The sequence below is a fragment of the Brachyhypopomus gauderio genome, unplaced genomic scaffold (assembly GCF_052324685.1).
Source record: "Brachyhypopomus gauderio isolate BG-103 unplaced genomic scaffold, BGAUD_0.2 sc163, whole genome shotgun sequence".
In the NCBI taxonomy this organism is placed as follows: Eukaryota; Metazoa; Chordata; class Actinopteri; order Gymnotiformes; family Hypopomidae; genus Brachyhypopomus; species Brachyhypopomus gauderio.
In genome coordinates this window covers 62,778-87,562 of record NW_027506984.1, presented here as the reverse complement: position 1 = coordinate 87,562, position 24,785 = coordinate 62,778, and the positions used below count along the sequence as shown (strand labels likewise).

Here is a 24,785-nt window from a genome sequence, read left to right as displayed (position 1 = left end):
TTGTTGTCTAGTGATGTCCAGGTCACATAGCGAGTCTGAGATGTCTACAGTGCTAGCCCCATTCATAACCCTGTTCCGACCCCTAACACCCCAAGGCCTTCAGGTAAGGTCTTTGGATGAAGGACTACTTACGTAAGCATCAGGGAAGGCTCTGTACTTGGCCACGAACTGTTTCTCCAGCATGGTCTCCTGGGCAGACGACCCGGGGGAGCCCTCTGAGTTTAAACTTCTCTGCAGGCTGGGTGGTGCGGGGTATTTCATGGGCGACTCAGGCAGGAGGCTGGAGGGGGGGCTGTTCAAGACAGGGCCCTCTGCAGGGGGGCTATGGAGGAATAGCGGGGCCCTGCTGATGCGGGGCGGCTCGGTGACCCCGGTGAGCGAGTGTGGCGGGGAGGTGAAGAGAGCCAGGCGGTCGTAGCGGGTCGCCCCAGAGCCGAACGTGTCCAGGCCCGTGGGGGCTCTGCTGAGACGCTCGTGGCCCTGGTCGACGTCGGGCAGAGAGGCGGCGCGATAAAGGGGTCGCTGGGCCGAGGCCTTGCCCGTCGTCCCGTCCGGCTGGTCGGCGCGGTACGCGGAGAAGAGCAGGCTGTTGTCCAGGCGGGACGTCCCGAGAAAGCTGCCCCCGTTGAGCTGAGCGCCCTCCTCCTGGTTGAGGTCCGGCAGGGAGCTCTTGCGCATGACGATGCTGCTGATGGCGGAGGCCCGGGACGGCAGGGTGATCGTCCGCCCCGTCCCCTCCAACCCCAGCTTCTCCTTCATCATGATGAAAGGGGAGCGCATGTCTTTCATGGAGGTCCAGTTTAGACCCAGGTCTGGAGGCAGGCCCATCGGAGTCTCCTTAGGCAGAGTGGGGCTGGAGACAGGTGCTGGAGCCAGACTGGGGGTGTCCTCCCTGATGGGGGGCAGAGAGGAGAAAGGCAGGCTGGCGGCCCTCTGCAGGGTTCGATTCCGGGACTGCGGTGGCCCCATGCTTCTTAGCGTATCCACCAGGGTCTCCATGTCGGACGGGATCTTATGCGGCTCGGAGGTTGGGGCGGGCGCGGGGGCGGGCGCGGGGGCGGGGTCTGTGTCGGTGGGCGAGGGCGGCAGTTCCACCCGAGTGGCCGTGAAGACGCCTGTGAAGAAGTCGTCCGTGTACTCTGAGCCAGACTCCGCCAGCTGTGCGTACGAGTCTAAGCCTGTATTTGTTATTACTCCCTCGCTCTCCGCCCCCCTCCCTCCTGCAGGTGCCGCAAGCTCCGCCCAGCTCCTCCCACCTGCCTCGCTCTCGCTACCCGGCTGGACTTCGCTCCTCACATTCCACCAGCTACCGTTGCCAGGGCTACTGGCCGTGTCCAAGGAGACAGCTGGGGGTGGGGCTTTCTGCTCTGTCTCAGGAGAGAAAGAAAAGGAAGGGAGTAGTTCTGGCTCACGTGTGGCGCTGGAGAGGGCAGAGCGTGTGTGCGTGTCATTCACCCACACGGTGTCTGAGCCACCTGGAGGTGGGGACTCTGATTCTTCTGGAATGGAGTGGAAATCCTTGCGGAGAGACCTCCAAGCCTTGAAATCCTCAGTACTGGCACCGTTCTCCTCTGTCCGAGCTGTCAGTCCATTCTCCAGTGAAGTGGTGAGGGGCTCAGGGATGTCGGCTTTACTGTCATCACCCACCAGCGACACTTTGCGAACCCTTTTGAAATCATCTCTATCATCATGTTCCACTCTGGGTCTCAGAGTCAAAGTAAAACCAGAACTCATCTCTGTAGCTGATCCAGGAACTGTATCTATTGAAGTTTCTGACTCAGACTCTTCTGTCACTGTACTGAGAACAGGGAAGGTAAGGGGCAATCTGCAAATGAACAGAAACATAAAAAACAGGAGAAAGGAAGCCATGTTAATATTCTGGCCTACATCAGCTACAAATGCAAAGCTACTTCCCGACAACTCTTCTGTTTTTCATGTCTAGGCATTGATAGCACTGTGCAAAATAGAAACATGCTCAAATAGAAACAAACTAGAATTTATGAATAAGATATCATAGGTAATGTATGAGAAACACTTCAAAAATAGACATACAAATAGGGACACACTGAACATTAAAAAGGAATTAACAATGTTTGAAATTTATGGATCCCAGAAGCTTAATCTTATAGAGGGCTTAATGCTTTGCAATGCATATAATTTCAGATTGTAATATTCCCACCAACCAGGAACCTGCTGAGCAAGCTTTGGGTATATCTGTTTGTGGTTCTTTAGAAACAATACATCCACCAAACATGCTCTGGCCACTGACTGATGGGGTGAGATGAGCCATAAAGAAGGTGCAGAGGTGCCTTTGTCTCCACGGGACTACATTAAGGAGGTGGGAAAGATCAGATTTAATTACCCATCAGCACCAAGGTGTGCCAGGTGTGGGCCACATGCATGTGTCACTAAACATCACGAAATGTCACACATTCCACGGCACCTATATGACAGGTCAGGGCTTGGATGCACTTATAAAGAGTCAACGGGTCAAACCGTTGAGTTTAATACCCTCATGTCACCCACAAGACTAGGTGTGGAATGCCGATGTGTTTGTATAACATAGTTATGAAATGTTCCAGGAACATGAAATGTTCTATAGGGATGGGAAATGTTATTTGGACGAATTCAAGTTTAACTTTGTTTTAGCAGTCATGCCCTGAACTGTCATGTTAACATACACACACACACACACACACACACACACACACAGGGCCGGAGTGGGACACTTTTTCAGCCCGGGAGTTTCATGCCCAAATCCGGCCCAAAATAATTTTCCCCTCCCAATCGGCCCATACTAGAGACTGACATGAGCCGGCCCATCGGGAATCCTCCCGAATCTCCCGATTAGCCACTCCGGCTCTGCACACACACACACACACACACACACACACACACACACACACACACACACACACACACACACACACACACACACAGAGCGTTTGTGACATTGTGCCGTTTCTGTGTCTTCTACCGCCCCCTTGTGGACATTCTTCAGTAATTGTGCACTGCAAACTCATTGATAATTCTGCAAAATATTTTTGGTTGATGACAGGGACCAATCTGCTGAGGTTCAAGTCCAGGCATTACGTAAACAAGAGCAAAGTCCTGTAGCAAAGTATTTTCACTTTACATGAACCCATCTCACTAAGTGTATGCTCACCATAACCTGAGACTTTACTGGATGCTGTATCGTGTTCTGCATTTCAGTAGACCTGGTAGAATGTACTGGAGTGGATTACGGTGGTTCCAGCTTCATGTCTACTCTGAATTTGAAGACTTCCATCTCTACAAATGGTTCTTCTCTGGATTTGCCTGCGTTGTCTTTCAAGAAGGATTCACAGAGTAGCTCGTCAACATGCTCTGGACTGTTGCCCTTGGCGACAGCATGCATTTCTTTTCTCCGCCCGCATCGCTGAGAGAGGTCTGCAGACCTCCAGAGAGAGGCCTCTCGCACCTCAGGTCAGTTAGCTATGTAGCTAGTGTTGATGCATTGTGTGTCCTAATGGTACATTTATGTGGCAGTGAAGTGAGGAGGTTTTCATCCATTTCATTAATTCATTCAAGGGTTGTGTTGAAAAAGAGCTTTTCTCAACTCCATGCAAATGACAAGTGAGTTTCGATGGCAGACAGCTAGAATTGTGTGGTGCGTACTGTCATGTCACGTCACGCCACAAGGTGAAATCAGTGTTGTGACAAGATGGAGGTTATCACGGCTGTATCAGCTAAAAAACTAAAGCATCAGGGTTTTGATATTTGAAAGTAGAACGTTTTTAAGCACTGAGTGAGAAACAAGTCAAATAGGCCTGTGCTGCTCTCTGGGTACCTAGTGAAAGCCTCAGGTGGCCACAAGGAAAAAGGACCCTTCCAGAATGTTCCTATAACTTCATCAGTACTGGGAATGATAATTTTAATGAGCTGAAAGCATATTTGTGGGTCATCGAAGGTCTCTGTGGGACTATTCTCTTCAAGTGATACTGGAATCGCCTTCTTCATTTTATTGAGTACTGGACATTTTGTTGTTGGTTTTGTTTAAAGGATAGGTCAGTGGAACTAATTATAGTGTAGGACTTAGGAACCACAATTTTAAAATGCTATCTAGAAAAATCTGCATATAACAAATCAGACAGCTATGTAACTTAAATGTGTACCAGTTCTGACATATTCTAAATGTAGCCTACTAGAAATTGAGATTACTGTGTATCTAGTTAAGTAACATAGCTAAACCCAAACCCGAAACTAAATTCTTCAGGTTAATACTACGATATTCAGTGACATACTGCCACTGGTGACCAATCACTGCCTTCCTTCTGGAGATCTCCCTCCCTCCACAGCAGGAGGAAGTGGTGTTTCCCACAGCCTCGGATGTGTAAGGCACTGGAACGGTGAACATGACCGTCACATGTTAGCGGAGTTGTCGACAAGCGTCGGGTAATTTCAGTCCACTGTGAATATTACCAACCAATCCGCCTCTCGGGTTGATTTTGTTTTTTAAATTAGTTTGAATTAGTTTTGTAACAAAAAAATTTGCAAAAAAAATATTTTTCAGAACAATTTGATTTTTTTTTCTTATTTTATGAACAGAACAAATGTTGGTGTAAATTCTGTGCTTTACAAAGAAAGGCTGACAAAGTTACTTGTAGACAATTTTTGTTGCAAGTAATATGTAGTATTGTGTTTCACCAGTAGGTGGCATATAAAGTCACTTTGACCTCTACAGTCATGGCCAAAAGTTTTGAGAATGATACAAATATAAATTTTTACAAAGTCTACTGCTTCAGTTTTTATAATGGCAGTTTGCATATACTCCAGAATGTTATAAACAATGATCAGCTTAACAGCAATTAATTGCAAAGTCAATATTTCCCTCGAAAATGAACTTTATCCCCCAAAACATATTTCAACTTCATTGCAGCCCTGCCTTAAAAGGACCCGCTAACATCGTTTCAGTGATTGCTCCATTAACACAAGTGTGGGTGTTGATGAGGACAGGGCTGGAGATCAATCTGTCATGATTAAGTAAGAACGACACCACTGGACACTTTAAAAGGAGGCTGGTGCTTGGCATCATTGTTTCTCTTCTGTTAACCATGGTTATCTCTAAAGAAACATGTGCAGTCATCATTGCACTGCACAAAAATGGCCTAACAGGGAAGAGTATCGCAGCTAGAAAGATTGCACCTCAGTCAACAATCTATTGCATCATCAAGAACTTCAAGGAGAGAGGTTCCATTGTTGCCAAAAAAGCTCCAGGGCGCCCAAGAAAGACCAGCAAGCACCAGGACGTCTCTTAAAAGTGTTTCAGCTGTGGGATCGGGCTACCAGCAGTGCAGAGCTTGCTCAGGAATGGCAGCAGGCAGGTGTGAGTGCATCTGCACGCACTGTGAGGAGGAGACTCTTGGAGCAAGGCCTGGTCTCAAGGAGGGCAGCAAAGAAGCCACTTCTCTCCAGAAACAAACATCAGGGACAGACTGATATTCTGCAAAAGGTACAGGGAGTGGACTGCTGAGGACTGGGGTAAAGTCATTTACTCTGATGAATCCCCTTTCCGATTGTTTGGGACATCGGAATATTCGATTGGATACAGGCACCTGCAGGCACCTGGGGGATGGTCTGGCTTGCCGGTGGATGTGCTGATGCCGGGGTTGGATGAGCCGTTGCCACGAGGGGTCGTGCTGATGCTGGCCCGCCTGAGGCCCACCGCCTGCACCGAGGGAACAGGAGCCTGGACTGTTGCTGTAGAACTTTGAAACCACCCTGTGACCACGAACTTGTGTTAACGGGCCGCCCAATGGAGGATGGGTTCCCTTTTGAGTCTTGGTCCTCCCAAGGTTTCTTCCTATTCCCCACCATCTAGGGAGTTTTTCCTCGCCACTGTCGCCTTTGGCTTGCTCATTAGGGATCTGGACCCATACGATTGTAAAGCTGCTTTGTGACAACGTGTGTTGTGAAAAGCGCTATATAAATAAATTTGACTTTGACATCTGGAAAACAGCTTGTTCTGAGAAGACGAACATAAAATATAAATACATAAATGTAAATTTACATAAAATGTAAATATTGTAAATACAAATGCAATCTGTTTTTGAAAGATCTGTCCTTGTCCAAAACGTCTTGCCGAAAAATATAACTAGAGGCAGTGTTTGACAAGAATCTCATTCCTGTAAAAGCTTTGTGATCTTGTCCATTCATGTCTGATCTTCTCCAAACTTCATCTTGTCTCGGTTTAGGTTTGGCATTCTTCCAAGTCATCTCCACTATCGACTTAGTATAAACCACATGATAAATCTAGATCTGCTATCCTTCCTGATCCTGTGGCTGACATCGATATGGTTGTGGATCAGCTCTTTAGCTTCTGGTGGAGAACATGTAGACTTGAACCATCTTTTGCTTGATGTCTTGGTTCGCTCTAGCACATCTGTTATCTTTCGGAGTCAATTTGTTTTTCTTCAAGGCCTGTTTTTTTTTATGCACATTTTCTATGGCATCTTAACATCTTAATTTCCATCATTTCCATCTAATTTCCAACAGTTGGTATGACACTTTTTTTTCAGTGCGTTGATTCTCACTGTATTCTGCTGAGTTGTGTTTAGATAATTTTTCCGATAACAAAAATGTTTTTGAGTAATACTATTTTAACATGTATTTAAATAAAAGTCTGACTTAAGAAGTTTGGTGTAAGAGGTTGTAAGTGTATAAGTCATGGGTAGCCTATCTCTACACACTCTGGTCAGTATCACACGCAGACCTCCTTTAGTTACCTTCTCACTTTTGCGCACGTGAATACTGACTCACGGTAGGCAAAGTGGTTCAGGTCCATGGAAAATTCGTAATGTTTACGCAAAATGTAGGCAGTGTTAATAGTTTTATATTCAGTTCTTACTCAGTTCAGTCTCTTACTCTCACTATTGTAACATCTCTCTCTGTATCCTTCAGTCACTTTTCCTCATTCCTTCTCACCTCTTGCCATTGTACTTTCTGACAGTCACTCTTTCACTATCGTACTCTCTCTCACACACGCAAACACACTTTCAGTCTTCACTCTCACCATCATACCGTACTCGCACTTTCCCTCACACGCCCACGTTGTCTTGTATGTAAACGGCAGTGTTGGTTGTGATTTCGCCTCACCACGGAATGAAGCTCCCGGACTGGTTTAAAAACAACAAATGAAAGTTTGGCCACAAGTATGAAAGTTGAAAGTATCGAAACAGGCTACTTTCGGTTGAAAGTTTTAAGTGTTTTTCGTTTTAAAAGCGCTTGCCGTCATTTAAACTGAAGAGTTAGTCAGTGTTGGTTTAAAAACAGGCCGTGTACGAGAAGAGCTGAACCCTCCCGGTGTTAAACTTTATACACAGAGGTTTCATGAACGTGTTCATGAACGTGTTTTGTTCAAAATTGGTTCGCATGTCAGCAAACTAATAAATGCTGAACCATCACCTCCTAATTGAACACCATAACAGATCATTCGCCATAGGAGATATTACCATGGCAACATTACCAGCAGTTTTAACAGCAAAACTAGTATCACATCATGGCAAAACAAACAAACGAACACACACACACACAAGCTGAGGCTGTAAAGCATATTGCTTCATGTTCCTCTCAGGCACGTTTGCTAGAATAGGAAAATATAACGATACACCACTATAAAACAGAAATCGTAGAGAATCTTTAATACGTCGATAAAAATCGTATTAGTAATCTATTTATATACTTATTAATATTGATTTATCGATTCGTTTGTTTAAACAAATACATGATTTTTTTTCGTCCGATTCTTCTTGTTTGTTTTGTGAGCACTACGTTATCGGACTCATGCACGTTTAAAACGAAACACTGCTGCACTACTTTTTCACACGTGTTCAGTCCATTAGCGAGATTATGAACACATACCATAAAATGCACCATGATTTTGATTCGTTTGTAGGCTATATGTATTTAGTTCACGTCGTCCCTACTCACGTAGTGTAAGGAACCACAAGGCGCTTCGCACCAAAGTAAAAAAACCAACCAATAAAAAAAATGCCACACCACTCGTTAAGTAGGAAATGATATCGTGATATCTAAATATAACTTGACCCATGTTATGTTACTAGCAATTCCACAGAGGAAATGTGATTGCATAATCAAGATATGAAATGAGTACTCTTGGCAACCGTTTTACAAAAGCTGAATTAGTAACAGTCCTGCCTAATAATCTTCTTAACCAGGACATTTGACCTACAAGCTTTTCTGGTCATGGATTTCTGTAGGGAAGCTGTATCCTTTAGTTGGTTTAACATAATCTGCTTAAAGCTGTGTAATGTGTGAGGTAGCTGGAATATCTCCAGAACAACACAAATCATAGAAACTAGCATCTTCTGTCTAAGGGCTGTTACATCAATATGACAATATTCTAGAATATTGAATATAGAATATTCTACACATAGAATATTCTACATATGGAATATAGAATATTCTATAATATAATGTTCTAGTAGTGGAAACATCTCTGTCATCTCTGTAATGCAAGCACCAGTGAACAGAGGCTTCAAAAATGACTTGACTTGGCACCAGAATCAACCCTTCATGGGCCCCTTTATAACACATCATACAGTCCCTGACATAAGTTCTGTCGCTTATCCATGTTGTGGAATTAAAAGCTTATAACCTGACTTTAAATTCATCGATTGGTTTTAGAAATGACTCATATTAAAGCTGAATATTAAATATGGCTCTAATTGCACCACAACGTCATTCACCAGTGTTATGAAGCATATATTTGTATATGAAGTGAATTATTTGTTTGATTTTCACCTTACTGTGGGCGACAAAACTTTTGTCTTGCCAAAATCTGACCTTTCTGTGTTCATTAAATGATCAATATTTCTGCAGTAAAGCAAATTTATTTTCGTGAATTAAATCTCATTTGGGAGGGTTTCAGCTTTCATATGAGTCATTTCTAAAACTAATTGATGAATTTAAAGTCAGTTTATAAGCTTTTGTTTCCACAACATGGATAAGCGACAGAACTTATGTCAGGGACTGTATGCTCCAGTAGAACAAATAATGTTGGCAAAGAACTAAAGACCTTGATCAGGTGCGTTAGATCGCAAAAGCCATGAACCATGACGGGAAGTCCTGGTTCATGTGGGACTATGACAGACTCCCCTTAACTAGTGAGCTTGTTGGTGAGTGAGTTGACAGCAGAGCCGGAGTGGCTAATCGGGAGATTCGGGAGGATTCCCAATGGGCCGGCTCATGTCAATCTCTAGTTTGGGCCGATTGGGAGGGAAAAATAATTTTGGGCCAGATTTGGGCATGAAACTCTCGGTCTGAAAAAGGGGCCCACTCCGGCCCTGGTTGACAGGCACACAGAACTCTGGACACACCCCCTATGAGAAGGTCTCTCTGTTAGGCAAGGGGGTGAAGGAGGTGTTGGAGCTTCAATGTGTTCACCAACGGGAGACCGTATCAGCAACAATCGCAGAGACGTCACAGGGTCCCTGGTCAGCAATAGCGCACTAACTGATCAGCTTGTGTGGCTGTTAGCAATGCAGATGTTCACACAGCACTCACTGAAGCCACACCCACCACTCTGGTTGCATGGGAAACATATAGAGGCATACATGTGATATCGTCTAAACTCAAAGTGGTTTTGCCAAATGATTCATATGCCAGCACAGGCACAGAAATGTATGAGATTCTTCAATTCAGGCTCAGTGTCCCACAGGTAAACATAAAAATGTGCACAATCTATCAAGTGACAGGAGACTGGAATGAGGTGTGGCATTCTACAGAAGCCCAGATTAGATGTTTACACCATCTCTGATTAACCCTGTGGCATCCAGAAGCATTATTTATCAACTTATATAGTGCGTTTTATATAGTATTATGTATTGTGTTGTATTTACTGGTGCATTTTCGTTAGTTTTGGTCCCAGCAGGATGGAAGACCTCGGAAGACTGAGGCAGTTAGTAGCAGACAGGCTTTGATGCACTTTGACCCCTCCAGTATAAGTTATATCATTCACACTTTGCACCGATGCTCCTGCTCCGTCCTTGGAATGTTCACTACTGCCTCTCCCATGAAACGCTGAACTCATTTCCGGAAACATGAAACCCCATTACTGTTGGGAGAGGCCCAGATCAATGACATACTGCAGGGATGTCCTCCACCCAGGTCAAGATAGGCAGTGGTATTCACTGACCTAGGATCAGGCACGCTTCAATTACCCTTATTCAGAACAGACATGGATCTGACTTCAGGTCAGTCACTACTTTTGGGTAGTTACAGTTTGCTAACAGTACAGCATAGATCTCTGATGGACGGTAAACCTGCAGTTCAGTGGCTGTGTAGGAACTAAACATAGGGGACATAGCAGGAAAGACAGAGAGGAAAGACAGAGAGGAAAGACGAGTTGCAGAGTGTGAGACAGAGAAAGGTAAAGAGGGAGAGATAAGGTGTGGGATAAGTGGTAAAGAGAAAGACAGAGCGACACAGTGAAAGAGAGATAGAGGAGGAGAGATAAAGGGAGAGAGAGGGGGGAGAGGGGTGAATAGACCTGAAGAACAAGTAGATGAATGAAAGACTTCCATTCTCAGCAAGGACAGTACTCCAGAGAATACAGAGGCACTGACACAGGACACGCTGATACTCTGAAATATCAGCTTTCCAAGAATCATCCTTACCCCCATATAAACAGTCACACACACACACACACACACACAAAACACACACATGCGCATGCACGCATATACACGCTGACGTGTGGTTCGTGCGAACCGGATCAAAACAGACGACTCACCTTTCAGCTGATGAGTGAGCTGATGAAGGTGGGCGGACAGGGAGCACGCCGTCTGCTGTGGGTGGACCGTCTTGCTCTTCGGTACCCAGAGCAGATTCCCTGATGTAAACAATGATCCCTGGAGTGGAGGTTTTCCTCGCAGGACAGGAGCTGAGCTCCTCAGCGCCGTGCGAGTCTGTGTTCTTCGAGCAGAGGCTGGAACCACAGAGACTGCCCTGCTGTTCTTTGCCCACATGGACAGGGGCTCCTTTGTGTGCGCCGGTACTCACTGTGGCTCCTGCCTTTGTGCTGCCTGCGTTCTGGCCCTCTTCACACTCAGGTGCCCGGTGGAGAGTCCCCTCTGCGACGTGCAGAAAGCGGCTAGCAGCCGTCTCCACCGCGACCGGTTTGTGGCTCTCTGGTGGCGGCCCAAAGTCAGTGCTGCGTGAGGACTCCCATTCGCCGGCGCTGACTGGGAGCAGCGTACAGGTGTCCACACTCACAACTCTGTCAGCACCTGCGCGTGTGGCGTGCTCAGCCGCACTGCTGCCCTCCGTCACCGCGTGAAGGCCGACGGCACTCCTCTCGGCCCCGCCCACTGTCGCTTCCTCCTGCGGGATTATCGGCCATGCACACGGCGGGGAGGGGCGGGAGCCTACAGCCAGGTCAGGGCGTGTCGCCTGGCTACGGCCTGTGACTGACGCGTCCCTGTTTGGACTCAAGGGCGAGGCAGACGCACATTCCTCGGACGCACGCGCTCGCCGAACTGGCGTGTCTGGTTTTGGAGCACGCGAATCTGGAAAGTGCTGCAATTCCTCTCCAACCACCTCATTCTCTCTTTCTGATTTCTCATATTTCTGTATTCTGTCTTCCGTGTGCGGTTCTGCTGACAGTCCTAAAGACTCCAGCGTCTTTTCACCTTCGGATTTAATTTCTACTGTGTCTGTCTGTTGAATCTTTGCAAAATATTCCTCTCCTCTCCAATAATTTTCTGAGCTCAGTTCAATCTCATATTCATGCATGGCCACTTTCGCTGCCGGTGCATGTGTCTCAGATACCGTCTCAGTTGAATGAAGATCATATAAACCATTATTAGTCAACATACCTGGCTGTAGACCACCTGTGAGTGTCCAGCTCTCCTGTACTGGTTCACTATGACCTTTAAACCCAGCTGTGGGTTGAGGCCCACTGATAAGTTCTCGAACCATGAGTTGGTGTTCCTCACAGCTGCCCCCTACTTTATTTGTTTGCAAATGGATTTGTTTGCCTATATTTGTCTCCTGGCATTCAGGCAGAGAAGACTGACACTGTTCTGAGGTGAACGGACAGATTGTCAGGACATCTGTGGTGGCTGAGATGTCTCTGAAGGGCAGAGTGTTCCTAGTAATTTTCTTAAAACTATCGGGCGAGCGATTGCTGGTGAAGTTTGACGACTCTGGCGAGGCTTGTTCGACAAGGTTAGTTTCCTGCTGCGAGTGACTAAGTTCAGGTATGACAGGTGAGCTCGTCAGTGAGCACCTACGATCCGGTTCTTGATTTGGGACAGCAGTATTTTTTATGTACGAAGTGTACGCAGACTCTGTGAGGTCATCAGGTTCAAAGTTAAAGGTCCTGGTCACTATCAGTAGAGGCGAAGTGATGCTTGGTGCAGCCTTTAGCTGCACAGATTCGCCATGGCAACCCTGTTCAGTGGCAAAATGGACGGGATCGTGCGAGTCCGTCATGTCTGCAAAGGTTTGGGCTCCAGTCAGTGTAGGACCCGCTGGAATTAAACGAGCCTCTGAGTTACTGTCAAGTGAGAAGCTGAAAACGTCTGGAGGACCAGGATGGAACAGTGCCGAGGCTGCAGACGCTTCATCCGAGGGGTCTGAAAGCGAGACGGGCTCCACTCTCTCTTTGTTGCTCAGAGAAGATTCAGTGTTGGGTATCAAAAAACCATTTCTGGAGATACTATCAGAAAGGGCAATGACTTCAGCAGCGTTGTTACTGATGCTGCAACTGTCTGGATTGTTGAAAGCCGTCCCCCTGTTGTGAAGGGATACAGATGTGATGTCCGCAGGTCTGGTCGGAGAGAAGTCACCCATCTCAGCTATTGTGTTTTCAGGAACGAGACTGGAGGTTTGATCAGGAGGGATAAAGAGAGATCTCTGTGGGAAAGCCGGCGTGGAGAAGGTTGTGCTGTTTGGCTCCAGTTGAGATTTTGCAGGCTCCATGAGTTTGTCAGATGTCTCAATGATAAAGGTCGAGTGTGTGGTGGCTTTTAGCGGAGCTTTTATCTCACCCCCTGCCTGGCTGTCGAGGTCAGTGAGAGCGAAAGAATGAGCCATGGCACCAGCAGCAACATTCTCGTTGAGATGTTGCAACTCTGATTTCATTAAGGAGGCATCAACGCTGGTTAGAGAGCTAATGTTTGGTGGGAGCTGGCTTGTGTCCGCACCGGTAGGCTCGCGCTCCGAAATGTGAGAAAACGTGGAGCTCATGTAGTCCGCAGTGCTCACGGTTCCTGGCGTCAGGACTGGGTGAGTGTTCCCAAAGTCCATAGCAGCAATTTGAGGCAATGCTTCTCCTGTGCTGTAGCTCTTCACAGTGAAGTCATTGGTAGCAAGAGGGGTAGTTGGAGTTTCAGGAGTGGTAGTGTTAGTGATGACTGAAATTTTTGTATTGATTTCTGGAGAGACGAGACATTCAGTGTTGGTTTGGATGAAACCAGGACTTTCTGGAGGAGTCTGGTAGCCATCACTATCAGAAGCTGCATCTATAAACAAAATGGAGGCACTGTCCATGGAAGCTGGCGTGAATGCTGGGACTACAATGTCCACGCTTCCAGCCACACTGGACCTGGGCCTGTCATTCTGGCCATCCTGGACTTGGGATTGGTCAGTGTGAATAACAGGAGCTGCTGTGGGTGTGGCCTCAGGCTCTACTAGCCAATGACTTGCTTGCTGGCTCGGTTCCTCTGGAAGTTCATTCCCCTGATTCAAGATGGACCCTTTCTCCTCCGACACTGCACTGACACTTGTGTGAGTGTGGGACAGGTCTGCTGAGTTCTTCTTCTTTCTCCAGCCCAGATTGAATGTAGGAAAGCGCTTTGGCTTACGGAGGTCAGTCTCTGACTGGCTGAGCTGCCCCTCCTGGGGAGAGAGAGAGAGAACGAAAGAATGAGAAAAAATGTCTAGAATTAGAGGACATATCCTGAACACAAATATATTTTTGCCCATGGTTACCATAAACGTAAGCATAATAGTTAAATAGTCCTGAGGAATAAAATTTTGTGAAGTGCTTTATCTTACAATTAAACTCTGAAGCTTAACTCTAAACAGCACAGCATAATGCATGTAAATTATGCACATGCATAAATTATGTATAAATTGCGCATACATTATGTATCAGGAATGTGTCATGTATTGCTCAGAGTTCTATCCCAGTCCACCCAATCTACCCACGTGCATCTCAACCGACTCAACATTCTTCTTACACCAATTAAAAGAAATAAAATATTTAAAATACAGCAGCACTAATATATGCTAATGAAAATTTGTGATTTTAATTAGATGATTTTTGGTACACAGAATATCATATGAACTCCCTTGTTAGTAGTTACATCCAATAAATTTATATTCTCCAAACTAACAGTCAATAAAGTTGAACAGAAGAACAAAACACTTTTATACTGCAAATTAGTATCTATACAGCCATTGCATTTTGATGCAATATATTTAAAAGAATTATGTCAATTATTGGTCTCCATTGTTTTGAATGCCTTGACCCACCTCCACTCCCCCCAAAACAAAAGCAAACAAACAAACAAACAAACAAAAACATACAATAGCACCCATAAATACCTGAGAGTGATCAGATCAGAATGATGTACGATAAGGAACAGGGCACTTTGTGACTCGTTAGAGGACTCATGTATATGCAGTCATCTTTTTCATATCCAATGAAAATATTCATGGCCAATATTCATGTATTTCAAAGCCAATGCTGTCTTAGACTAGTTTAGATTGTATCTAACTGGGCGTGATTACTATGTTGCATTAGGTACCTCTTCCTCCACACAGCAAAAAATAACTTGTGGCGTTCCCCAAGGATCAATTCTTGGGGCTTTACTGTTCAACCTGCAGAGCCGGAGTGGCTAATCGGGAGATTTGGGAGGATTCCCGATGGGTCGGCTCATGTTAATCTCTAGTTTGGGCCGATTGGGAGGGGAAAATAATTTCGGGCCGGATTTGGACATGAAACTCCCGGGCTGAAAAAGGGGCCCACTCCGGGCCTGTCAACCTGTATATACTTACGTTACCACATATCATTAGCAAACATGGTATTAGTTATTATCAAAAATATGCAGATAACTAATACCATGTTATTAGCTCAACTTTACATTTTTCTATTACCTACAGCTCTAAAATCAATTACCTCACTGTTTGAGAGCATGGATTTCTGACAATGTTCTGCAATTAAATAAAGAGAAGACAGAGGTTCCTGTTCTTGGTAGTGATTCACAAAGGAATGATGTCCAGATTATCTAAATCAAATGAATCTGAAGGCCAAACAATGTGTTAAGAACCTGGGTGTCACTTTTGATAATGAGCTCAGCTTCAAATCACACATCATGACTACATGCAAGACAGCTTAATTTTCACCTTCAAAATATCGCTAAGGTCCGAGATATGCTCTCTCCTGCTGACAGTGAAAAACTTGTTCATGCATTTATCACATCAAGGCTATATTATTGTAACGCTGTTCTATCTGCTCTTCCAAAGAGCTCTGTTTCTCACCTACAGCGAGTTCAGAACACTGCTGCAAGGGTTCTGACCCACAGGAAAAAGAGAGATCATATTACACCTGCACTTCACTCACTGCACTGGTTACCTGTCAGTTTTAGAATAGATTTTAAGGTTCTAGTCATGGTTTTTAAATGTCTTCATGGTCTTGCTCCTCTTTACCTCAGTGAAGTGATGGTTAGATATTTGATGGTAATCACATATGGTAATCTACTGGTGATCCCTAAAAGCAGATTAAAGATTGGCGAGGGCACTTTTAGCCACTATGGCCCAAAGCTCTGGAACTCATTTCATTCCAGAACAGCTTGAAGAAGAGTCTCACAACCTTCCTGTTTAGATCCGCATTTAGTTAAGAAATTTTAATGGTTAATTACTTTTACTTTATTGCATTATTCTATTACATAATTTTACTTTGTTACATTTTATGTCTGTTTTAATATTTTAGTAGTTGACATTATTTTGTCTACTATTGTGACGAGCAGGGTGAGCAACTTAAAAAGGAAGCGATCATGCCAAGTCTCAGGGAAAGAGGATGGTTTAATAGAAAGTGTGCAAACCAAAAACCCGTACATTGTTCCGAATGAAGGAAATAATAACCAGCAGTCAACTGGTACAAAGACAAGACATATATAGACGAACAAACGACCCTCAGGTGAGACGGATCACGGGTCCCGCCCACCTGAGGGACGAACATCACGTGACCAAAAACAGGACCGCTGCTGCTGTAAACGGGGGCGACCGGTAGGGGGCCCCCCCACAACGTGACAACTATTTTAATAATTTGTCATTTCATTATCTTATTTTATAATGTTTGTTTCCTTTTTATCTTTGCTTTCTTTTAATGTTTTTTTATTTATTTTGTAAAGCACTTTGAGTTGCATGCATGCATGAAAGGTGCTATACAAATAAAGATTATTTTTATTATTATTATTCCAAAAACTATATTTAGATTGTATGAAATATTTTCCTTTGCTCCGGAGTCTGTTATTAGCACAGATGCGTACTGTGAAATTTGTCTGTGGCTAATAAGACAGTTATTTCAGCATGCTAAATCCACAAAGCCATGACAATGATACTCGGAATGTCGCTAGATAACACACGAGCAGGCAGGTTAACAATCAGTCAGTCTGCTTTAATCAGGGTGGAGAACTTTCACATTCTTTGTGATGGAATGTAAGAAGGCACCTGGAAAACCACAACTACAGCAAACAACAATGAAACACACCTAGAAAAAAAAGCATATTTCAGTGATTAACACCATCAGCAAGACGTTTTGCTGGTTTTAAAACTCTGTTACATTTTGAAAAAATGAATCATACCAGAAAGTAGCCTGTGATTAGGACATCCAGAATGTGTAATAAGTTGAAATAGACAGTGAGATGCAGAATACACAACCACCTCTCTGGTCCAAATGAATATCTGCCCTTACCTCTTCATTTGTCTTCCATTTTATCAATATTAAAATTAATTAAAAACTGCAATTATTCCACAAATATAATACACTTAAATATGCTCAACCTGCAAACTTGAATGCCTTTGGTCTTCCTTCTCACACACTGAATATAGAGAACTTATATGGAGACTTATATGGGGTTTATAGCTGCCATAATGCTGGAGATGCAAGACGGGGTTCACGTCACATGTCACCTGCACAGGTTCTTGCTTTTATGAATGTGTTAATGATATGGTAACATGTTATTGGACTTGTGTGAAGATTAAAGCAGAACTTCACCGCTACAGTGCTGACTAACACCATGTTATACCACTGGCACCATCTACAGGCCTTGTGGGGAACTACACTCAAAAACCATCAATAAATATTTCTATTTAGTATTCCTGAACTATTTACACTTTGAGCTTTGAGATGTTGCTATATCTGTTTTTTCCTATTTCCTTAATCCAATTACATAATATGAAAAAGGCAGATTTAAACAAATAACAATTCACCCGAATTCATCTGAATTAATTGTTCACATTGTGGTTAACAACAGCTGTAAAACATTGACATTTGGCAGACACCCTCATCCAGAACGACTTACATTTTTATCTCATTTTTATACAAGTGAGCAATTGAGGGTTAAGGGTCTTGCTCAGGGGCACGTCAGTCATGGCCTCAGGTCTGGGAATCGAACCCGGGACCCTCCAGTCACAAGACCAGTTCCCTAACCACCAGGCCATGACTGCCCGATGAGTGTAAAAGAAAATAAAGCTTTCAACTTCAAAGATCCTTGTAATGCAGACACTAGAACTTTAAGTAAGACCCACTGACCTTTGACCTTGGGACAGTGGCATAAATAGAAGACTTGGGTGAAGGAGGGTGAGCATCTGGCCTGTCCTCTTCCTCACACTCCTCCCGTGAGACCGCCTCAAAGCTCTCCGCTCTGTAGAAGACCAGAGACCCTTAATCACTTACAACCACCTTCTTCAGCCACAAATCAGGAGAGATGCAATATTGGCCTCAGAGCTAGTTGATGGGCTTGCAAAGGCATGTTTACAAAGAAGAAAAGTCAATTAAAGAGGAGATGAGGGGTGTGATTAATTCCTCTCTTTTAGCTACAAAAAATGACACTGAAATATGTTGAGTCTATTTTTCTAAATAGACTGGAATTTATATCCTTTATAGACATGATCAGGCAGGTCTGCCTCAAGGCACCCTTAAGGGGGCGCAAGTGTACACAACTCCAACTTTCTTCCTCTCAGAGTTCCCCTGAGTTCCCCACAGGCACATACAAACACACACGCACACTCGCACATACATACACATACAAACACACCCATTGCTCCTCGAGCGTACAGACATCCTCGATCTGGACAGTCCTGTCAGCTAAACAAACAGGTGAGAGTTGAGCAGGCAGTGCTAACCCTGGGCGGGGCTCCGAGTCTATGGTTTGAGAGAGGGGTGCTTTCTTGCAGTAGACACTTGGTGGTATCAGATGTGTTAAAAAAAAAACAGGTAGTGCTGTGGAAGCCTCACTTTAGAGAGACGAGGATCCAGAAAGAATTACTGAGGGCCTGAGGATCTGAGGGTTAGCTGTAATGGCCTAATACATGACATCAGATACGTCAGTATATGCTGTAAGGCATGGAAACGCAATGTTGATGCAGTTCTTTTGACTGAGAGCTGGATGTGTTTGTCTTCTTATCAAGCTTCAGACAGAGGAAACAGCACATGCTGCTAGCAAACCGTCAGTCCTGAATGTCTCGACACGCACCCACACACACACACACTTCACGTCGACACATTACACCCTGCAGATACTTTACTCTGCTACAGCTTAAAGTGCCTCGACATCTCATGGGCTTTGAGCCAAAAGTCAACACGCAAGCTCCGTGCTGCTCACAGCAGGTATGCTATGATTATCACGTTCTGCAGGCATAGAGGCTTTTACGAGACACGCCCCTCCAGAACACAAATCACATGACGAAAAACTAGCCAATAAGAGCAGAGGCATCCACATGACGGTGCGAGTCAAGTGCACGAACCCAAGCCCCACGAGCTCGTAACTCTCCCCTCTCCGATCTGTAATGCATGAGCTGAACTCTCCCCCTGCAGAAAGGGTTTCAGGTTTTGGGTTTCGCTCTGTACTGCGTGATAGATCCCTAAAGCATGCGGAGGGGCAGGTTATCTGGGACTTTGCATTAAATCAATGCTGTCTCCGACATTGTGGCTCTTTGCATATCTCATGCCGCCACTTTGAGCAGTGGGGACCACAGACCAGCTGGCAAAGCCGCTCACATTTACGTAGTTTTGAAACACGGATGACGCCTGATTAAAATAACACCTCACACCCTGGGCAACATTGAGGAGATGCATGATTGGCCATGAGTAAATTAAATAATTTATGAAAAGTATACTTATTTCCGGATGAGCAGACGCTATAGCATAAGTGACCGGCCGCAATCACTTCACAAGTGCATTGTGGGAGCGATTTTGCCATTTTGAGCCTCTGGATATGCAGAATAATTTCACCCTGAAAGACTCCAGAGGGAATTACTAAGAGAGAGGCCGTTTTCACGAGGATGCTGTAATGTAGCGATCAGGCAGCAGGAAGCGTATCCAAACACTCGCTCCACCACATGACAATGGGCATTACACTATAAAAACAGCCCAGAGCTGACACGTCTTCATTAACAACACGCTCGACAAAAGCACCATTCACACAACGCGTGTGACAAATGTATTGTACATACCAGTCCAATCCTGTCTAAGACCTACTAATATTAAACCATCAAATGACAGGGCCATCGTAAGGATCTCCATCTGTTTACACAAGGAACCAGTGTATTTGGGCCTCTTAGGTGTGTCCTCTTCAGATGACCTGATCACATGCACACAGTCTGTTTACTTTCTGAAATGCACAGTTACCATTTGTTTAAACAAGCCACCATAATGCATGTTGCAAAAACAAACAAGGATGTTAGTTGCTTATGCATCTAAAGGCATGATGTCATGTTTAAGCTTTCTGGAGCATCTGCTGACATTAACGCTTCACAGGCTGTTTACCACTGAAAGGTCTCGGGACCTTCTGTTCCTCAGGATGCCAATAAGCTCCAGGATCAGCACAGCGTTCATCAACCTTTGGTCTCAAGATCCGCCCTCTGGCGCTTTTGGTTTCTGCTTTGAGCCTTCTAACTCATCTCTGTCATCAGTGGCCTCACCCAGTGTGTCAATTATTGGGTAACCGAATGCTACAGAATCTGTAGAATGTGGGTTGGTGACCAGACTGACCAGACAAAAGAAAGAATGCTGTATCACTTTAACTGTAACCCAGTTGCAGTAATATTTGGACTAAGGTCAACAACCATACCAAGAACATGTGTTTGGCCAAGTAAGAATGGGGTAAAGATTTCTCAGTGTAAAAGAAGGCTTGTCCGATCATGTGTTTGTCATCTAACAAATCTGCTTCCTAAAAGCAGAAGCTACACAGAAGCTTGTTCAGTGTCTTCCATCATCTCGAATCTTCACTTCTCCAATTCACCACTTGCGGCCATTCCTCTATGCGCCACCAGACCTTAACAATTGATCCAGAATGCAGCAGCATGGCTGGTCTTCAGTCATCTGAAGTTAATGTCACCTCACTACCGACTTCCCGTGACAGAAACACACATTTAAAACCCTGATCAATTTTAAAAACCTCATGGTCGCCCACAAATGCAGAAAGTAACCAGCTCCTCCCTACTTTGTAGCAGTGCTCAAAGCCCAATCCGTACATCAACTACCTCAAACCTCAGGGACAGCTCAGCTCGAAACACTGTCCTTCAAGTCTCATGTAAGACAAGCATTGAAGCTCTTCCCTGTCCTGGCTCCCAGACGGTGGGTCGAACGTCCACTGGCTGTCCAATCATCAGAGTCCATTTATGTCTTCAAACGCAGACCGAAGACTTTTCTATTTGTGGAGTATTTAAATGACTAAATGTTGCATTTCACTACCTTTGATTTATTAAAACTTAATTTAAAATGTGTTGCATAATATTACACTCATATTATACTCATAATATTGTGCTGGATGTAAATTTAAATGTATGTTTATGTTATGTTTAGCATCAGATTGCTTTGGAATCATAAACACAGTGCCACTGTTGCATATATTATATATGTTTCTATTTCCAGTTGCACGTACTGCATAACCAAACAGACATCTTGATAGTAGACAGGATGCAGAAAACAGCACTAGTAATAGATGTGTCAGTCCCATGTGATGGAAATATCAGAAAAGACTATGATAAGAAAAGACAATGGAAAAACAGAAAACACCAGGGACTGATAGATGAAACAGAGAGAAGGTGGAAGGTTTACACCGGGCCGGTCTCAGCTATGGTGGGGGCACCTGAGTCCTGTGGTGCAGGTGTGGCCCCAACAAACAAAATAACTAAATGAATTCAAAAGTCTCAAAGAGCAACAATTGGCTTACACCACTGCACCCTCAAACTCCTAGAAGATCCAGATTCCTGGTAGAAGGTCCAGGAATGAGGAAATAAATATCTGAAATGTATATGTTTGATTCATTTATATGTAAAGATTAATTCATTTAACAACACACATGATCTTGCCTATTGTTAAATAGTGCATTGTTTGATATTCAGCAAATGACACAATATGGTACACATGGATGTTATAACATGATGATGATAAGTTAGAAATGATGAATCAATAACTCATACGGGAATCACAACTGTAGCATAGTCAGAAAACACGTTTTGAGAATGCACAGATGATTGCTACATTTCCTAATTGTTTGAAAAAAAATAAATGCTGTACCAAAATTCAGTTTAAGACAGTTTATTCTTAAAGCTTCTAGTAGCAATTAAACTTTACACCGCCTTAAAGAGTGTACATCTGATTGGCTAATTGACTACGGAAAAACAAAATTGCATGTTAGTGCACTTGTGCAAAATTTGAGGATGCAACATGCTGGCGAGACAGTTTTACCTTGTGGCAAACGAAGCGTCTTCTGTATTTGTATTCCTCTTCTTTTTCCACTTAAAAAGTTTTAAGGATTTGCTTCTTGTGCTGCTTTCGTACTTTTCTGTGGATTCCTTGAGATCCACTTCGCTTTTGGAAAACAGTCTTTTCAAAGACTTTTTGGCAGAAATGCTGCTTTTAGCCATGATTTTTATAGTAAGAAATAACAGATAATAACAGAGAAAACAGATGACTGAAAAACAAAAGCAGATTACAAAAGCGATTGCTGAAAACAGTCGTAGTATTTCGTTACAGCCCGCTGATTCCCAAGAGGTCTAGATGAAATTCGCCTGTTGTGCGCGTTCCTCCTGCGCGCGTCACGTCTTTTGCGCTTGGCACGCGCCATACAGGTGAACGGTGAGACGGACACGCCTACAAGCATGAGGGGAACTTGGCTCTCAGAGGAGATTACCATTTTCACGGTCTTATATAAACTTTATAATTGTAGACCTAATTAAAATTTTTCCAACTCCAAACGTTGATTGATTCAATTTCATAGCTATAAACCAAGCCTGTCGTATACTGAAAACGGATAAATACCTTATATCCTTTGTATAATATACTTTGTTTACAGTTATGTATTAACATAATTTTTAAATATATGCAATACATGCAAAACATATATTTATCGTACAAACTTCAGTTAATGAATCCAATGTCGGTGAATTCAACAACCGCGAGATTCTCCATAAAGCTTTAAGGTGTTAAAGTTTCTGTGTAACGAGACAGGTTGGTTGTAGTATTGTCAACCAAATGCAGATAGTTTAGGAAGTGGTCTGTCCACCTAGATTTTTGCAGTGTGACGGGTTTTTTAAAGGTGACGCTTGGAAACTAAAGAGAGTAGATGAAAAAAGGTCAAGTTACACGCAATTTATTAATGTTTCCTAACGTCATGTTCATTTAGGCCTAGATGCATTTGAATAATAAAAGATGGAGAATGTCTCTCTATTTGCTGGTTAGAAGGAGGAGTGATGTTCTGGAGATCCTGAAATTTCAGTCTTGCCAGCTGCTAGCTGCATTTTAGACGGAAATGTAAAGAAACTTTAGTTTAACAACGATACTACCATTCTAACTAACAGCTTGAGAGTACACCACTGACTGGTATGATTTTGTGTAACGAGGATACATTTTATAACATATGTGAAGTAATTCTCGTGTCATGCATTTTTTTGTTGTTGTTCTTTAAGAAATGACTTGTCGCTTGTCAAGATATTGTTATTGCCTTATATAGGGCCTACATAAAATCTCACATATTGCAATATCACAATCTAGCCACTAGAGGTCACAAAGAATCAAGATTTTGAGGATCAAGATTTTGTCATCAGTAGGTTATAACAAATAAGTGTGTGTGTGTGTGTGTGTGTGTGTGTGTGTGTGTGTGTGTGTGTGTGTGTGTGTGTGTGTGTAAAGGAATAAAAGGTAAACAAATGGTATAAAAATTCTTAATACAGGAATACAGCATCATCTAAGTATTCTAAGTTAATCAATAAATTATACACACTAACTGCTCAATTTGTAGTAAAGCATCCAATGACAGCACGTTATATATGTTTCACTTTATTTAAATTAAAATAGCTAGAAACATAACATAGGCCTAGTTTATGTATGACTAAGAAAAGGAAACTGTCTTATGTAGGCTAACCTGCCTAAATTCCTAACCTAATATTTGAAACCCTGCTACAGCTGTCTGGAGGTGTCATTCATAAGGAAGTCTTCTACAACTTTATGTCTGTGAGTTTGAAAGTCTTACATCCATAATTTTCACCATACTAAAAGTAAGAATTAAAGGTCAATAAAAGCAAACAAACAAACAAAATCACATATCGAAAAAAGGTCAAGAGAAAGCAGGTGAGAAAAACAGGGTGAGTTTCAGTGTTCACCCATACAGCGAACATCAATAACAACACCATAAAGTGTTGAGAGTGAACATCAATAACAACACCATGAAGTGTTGAGAGTGAACATCAATACCAACACCATAAAGTGTTGAGAGTAGTGCTGTCAATTCCAGGTGCAGAGATTAAAAGTCCTCACCAGGATTTTGCTCAGGCTTCCTGGATTGTGTTGATTCCACTAATTTTACCTGGATTGCTAATTAGAAAATCTAGCAAGCTTGAGCAAAATCCTGGTGAGGCACCTGGAATTGACAGCACTAGTTGAGAGTGAACATCAATAACAACACCATAAAGTGTTGAGAGTGAACATCAATAACAACACCATGAAGTGTTGAGAGTGAACATCAATACCAACACCATAAAGTGTTGAGAGTGAACATCAGTAACAACACCATAAAGTGTTGAGAGTGAACATCAATAACAACACCATGAAGTGTTGAGAGTGAACATCAATAACAACACCATAAAGTGTTGAGAGTGAACATCAATAACAACACCATAAAGTGTTGAGAGTGAACATCAATAACAACACCATAAAGTGTTGAGAGTGAACATCAATAACAACACCATAAAGTGTTGAGAGTGAACATCAATACCAACACCATGAAGTGTTGAGAGTGAACATCAATACCAACACCATAAAGTGTTGAGAGTGAACATCAATAACAACACCATAAAGTGTTGAGAGTGAACATCAATAACAACACCATGAAGTGTTGAGAGTGAACATCAATAACAACACCATAAAGTGTTGAGAGTGAACATCAATAACAACACCATGAAGTGTTGAGAGTGAACATCAATACCAACACCATAAAGTGTTGAGAGTGAACATCAATAACAACACCATAAAGTGTTGAGAGTGAACATCA

At 43.5% G+C, this 24,785-nt stretch overlaps 1 protein-coding gene across 1 annotated transcript in view; it reads right to left on the bottom strand.

Moving 5' to 3' along the window:
• crybg2 (crystallin beta-gamma domain containing 2) overlaps nucleotides 1-22,286 on the bottom strand; it is a 40,631-nt gene extending 18,345 nt beyond the window's left edge. The window contains exons 1-4 of the mRNA XM_076994786.1: nucleotides 21,986-22,286; nucleotides 17,825-17,936; nucleotides 10,793-13,902; nucleotides 133-1,825 (exon numbers count right to left, since the gene is read on the bottom strand). Of these exons, the coding sequence (XP_076850901.1) occupies nucleotides 133-1,825; nucleotides 10,793-13,902; nucleotides 17,825-17,936; nucleotides 21,986-22,164 (5,094 nt within the window). The 5' untranslated portion in view covers nucleotides 22,165-22,286. The remainder of the gene's footprint in view (nucleotides 1-132; nucleotides 1,826-10,792; nucleotides 13,903-17,824; nucleotides 17,937-21,985) is intronic.
• Between the last annotated feature and the right edge of the window lie 2,499 nt (nucleotides 22,287-24,785).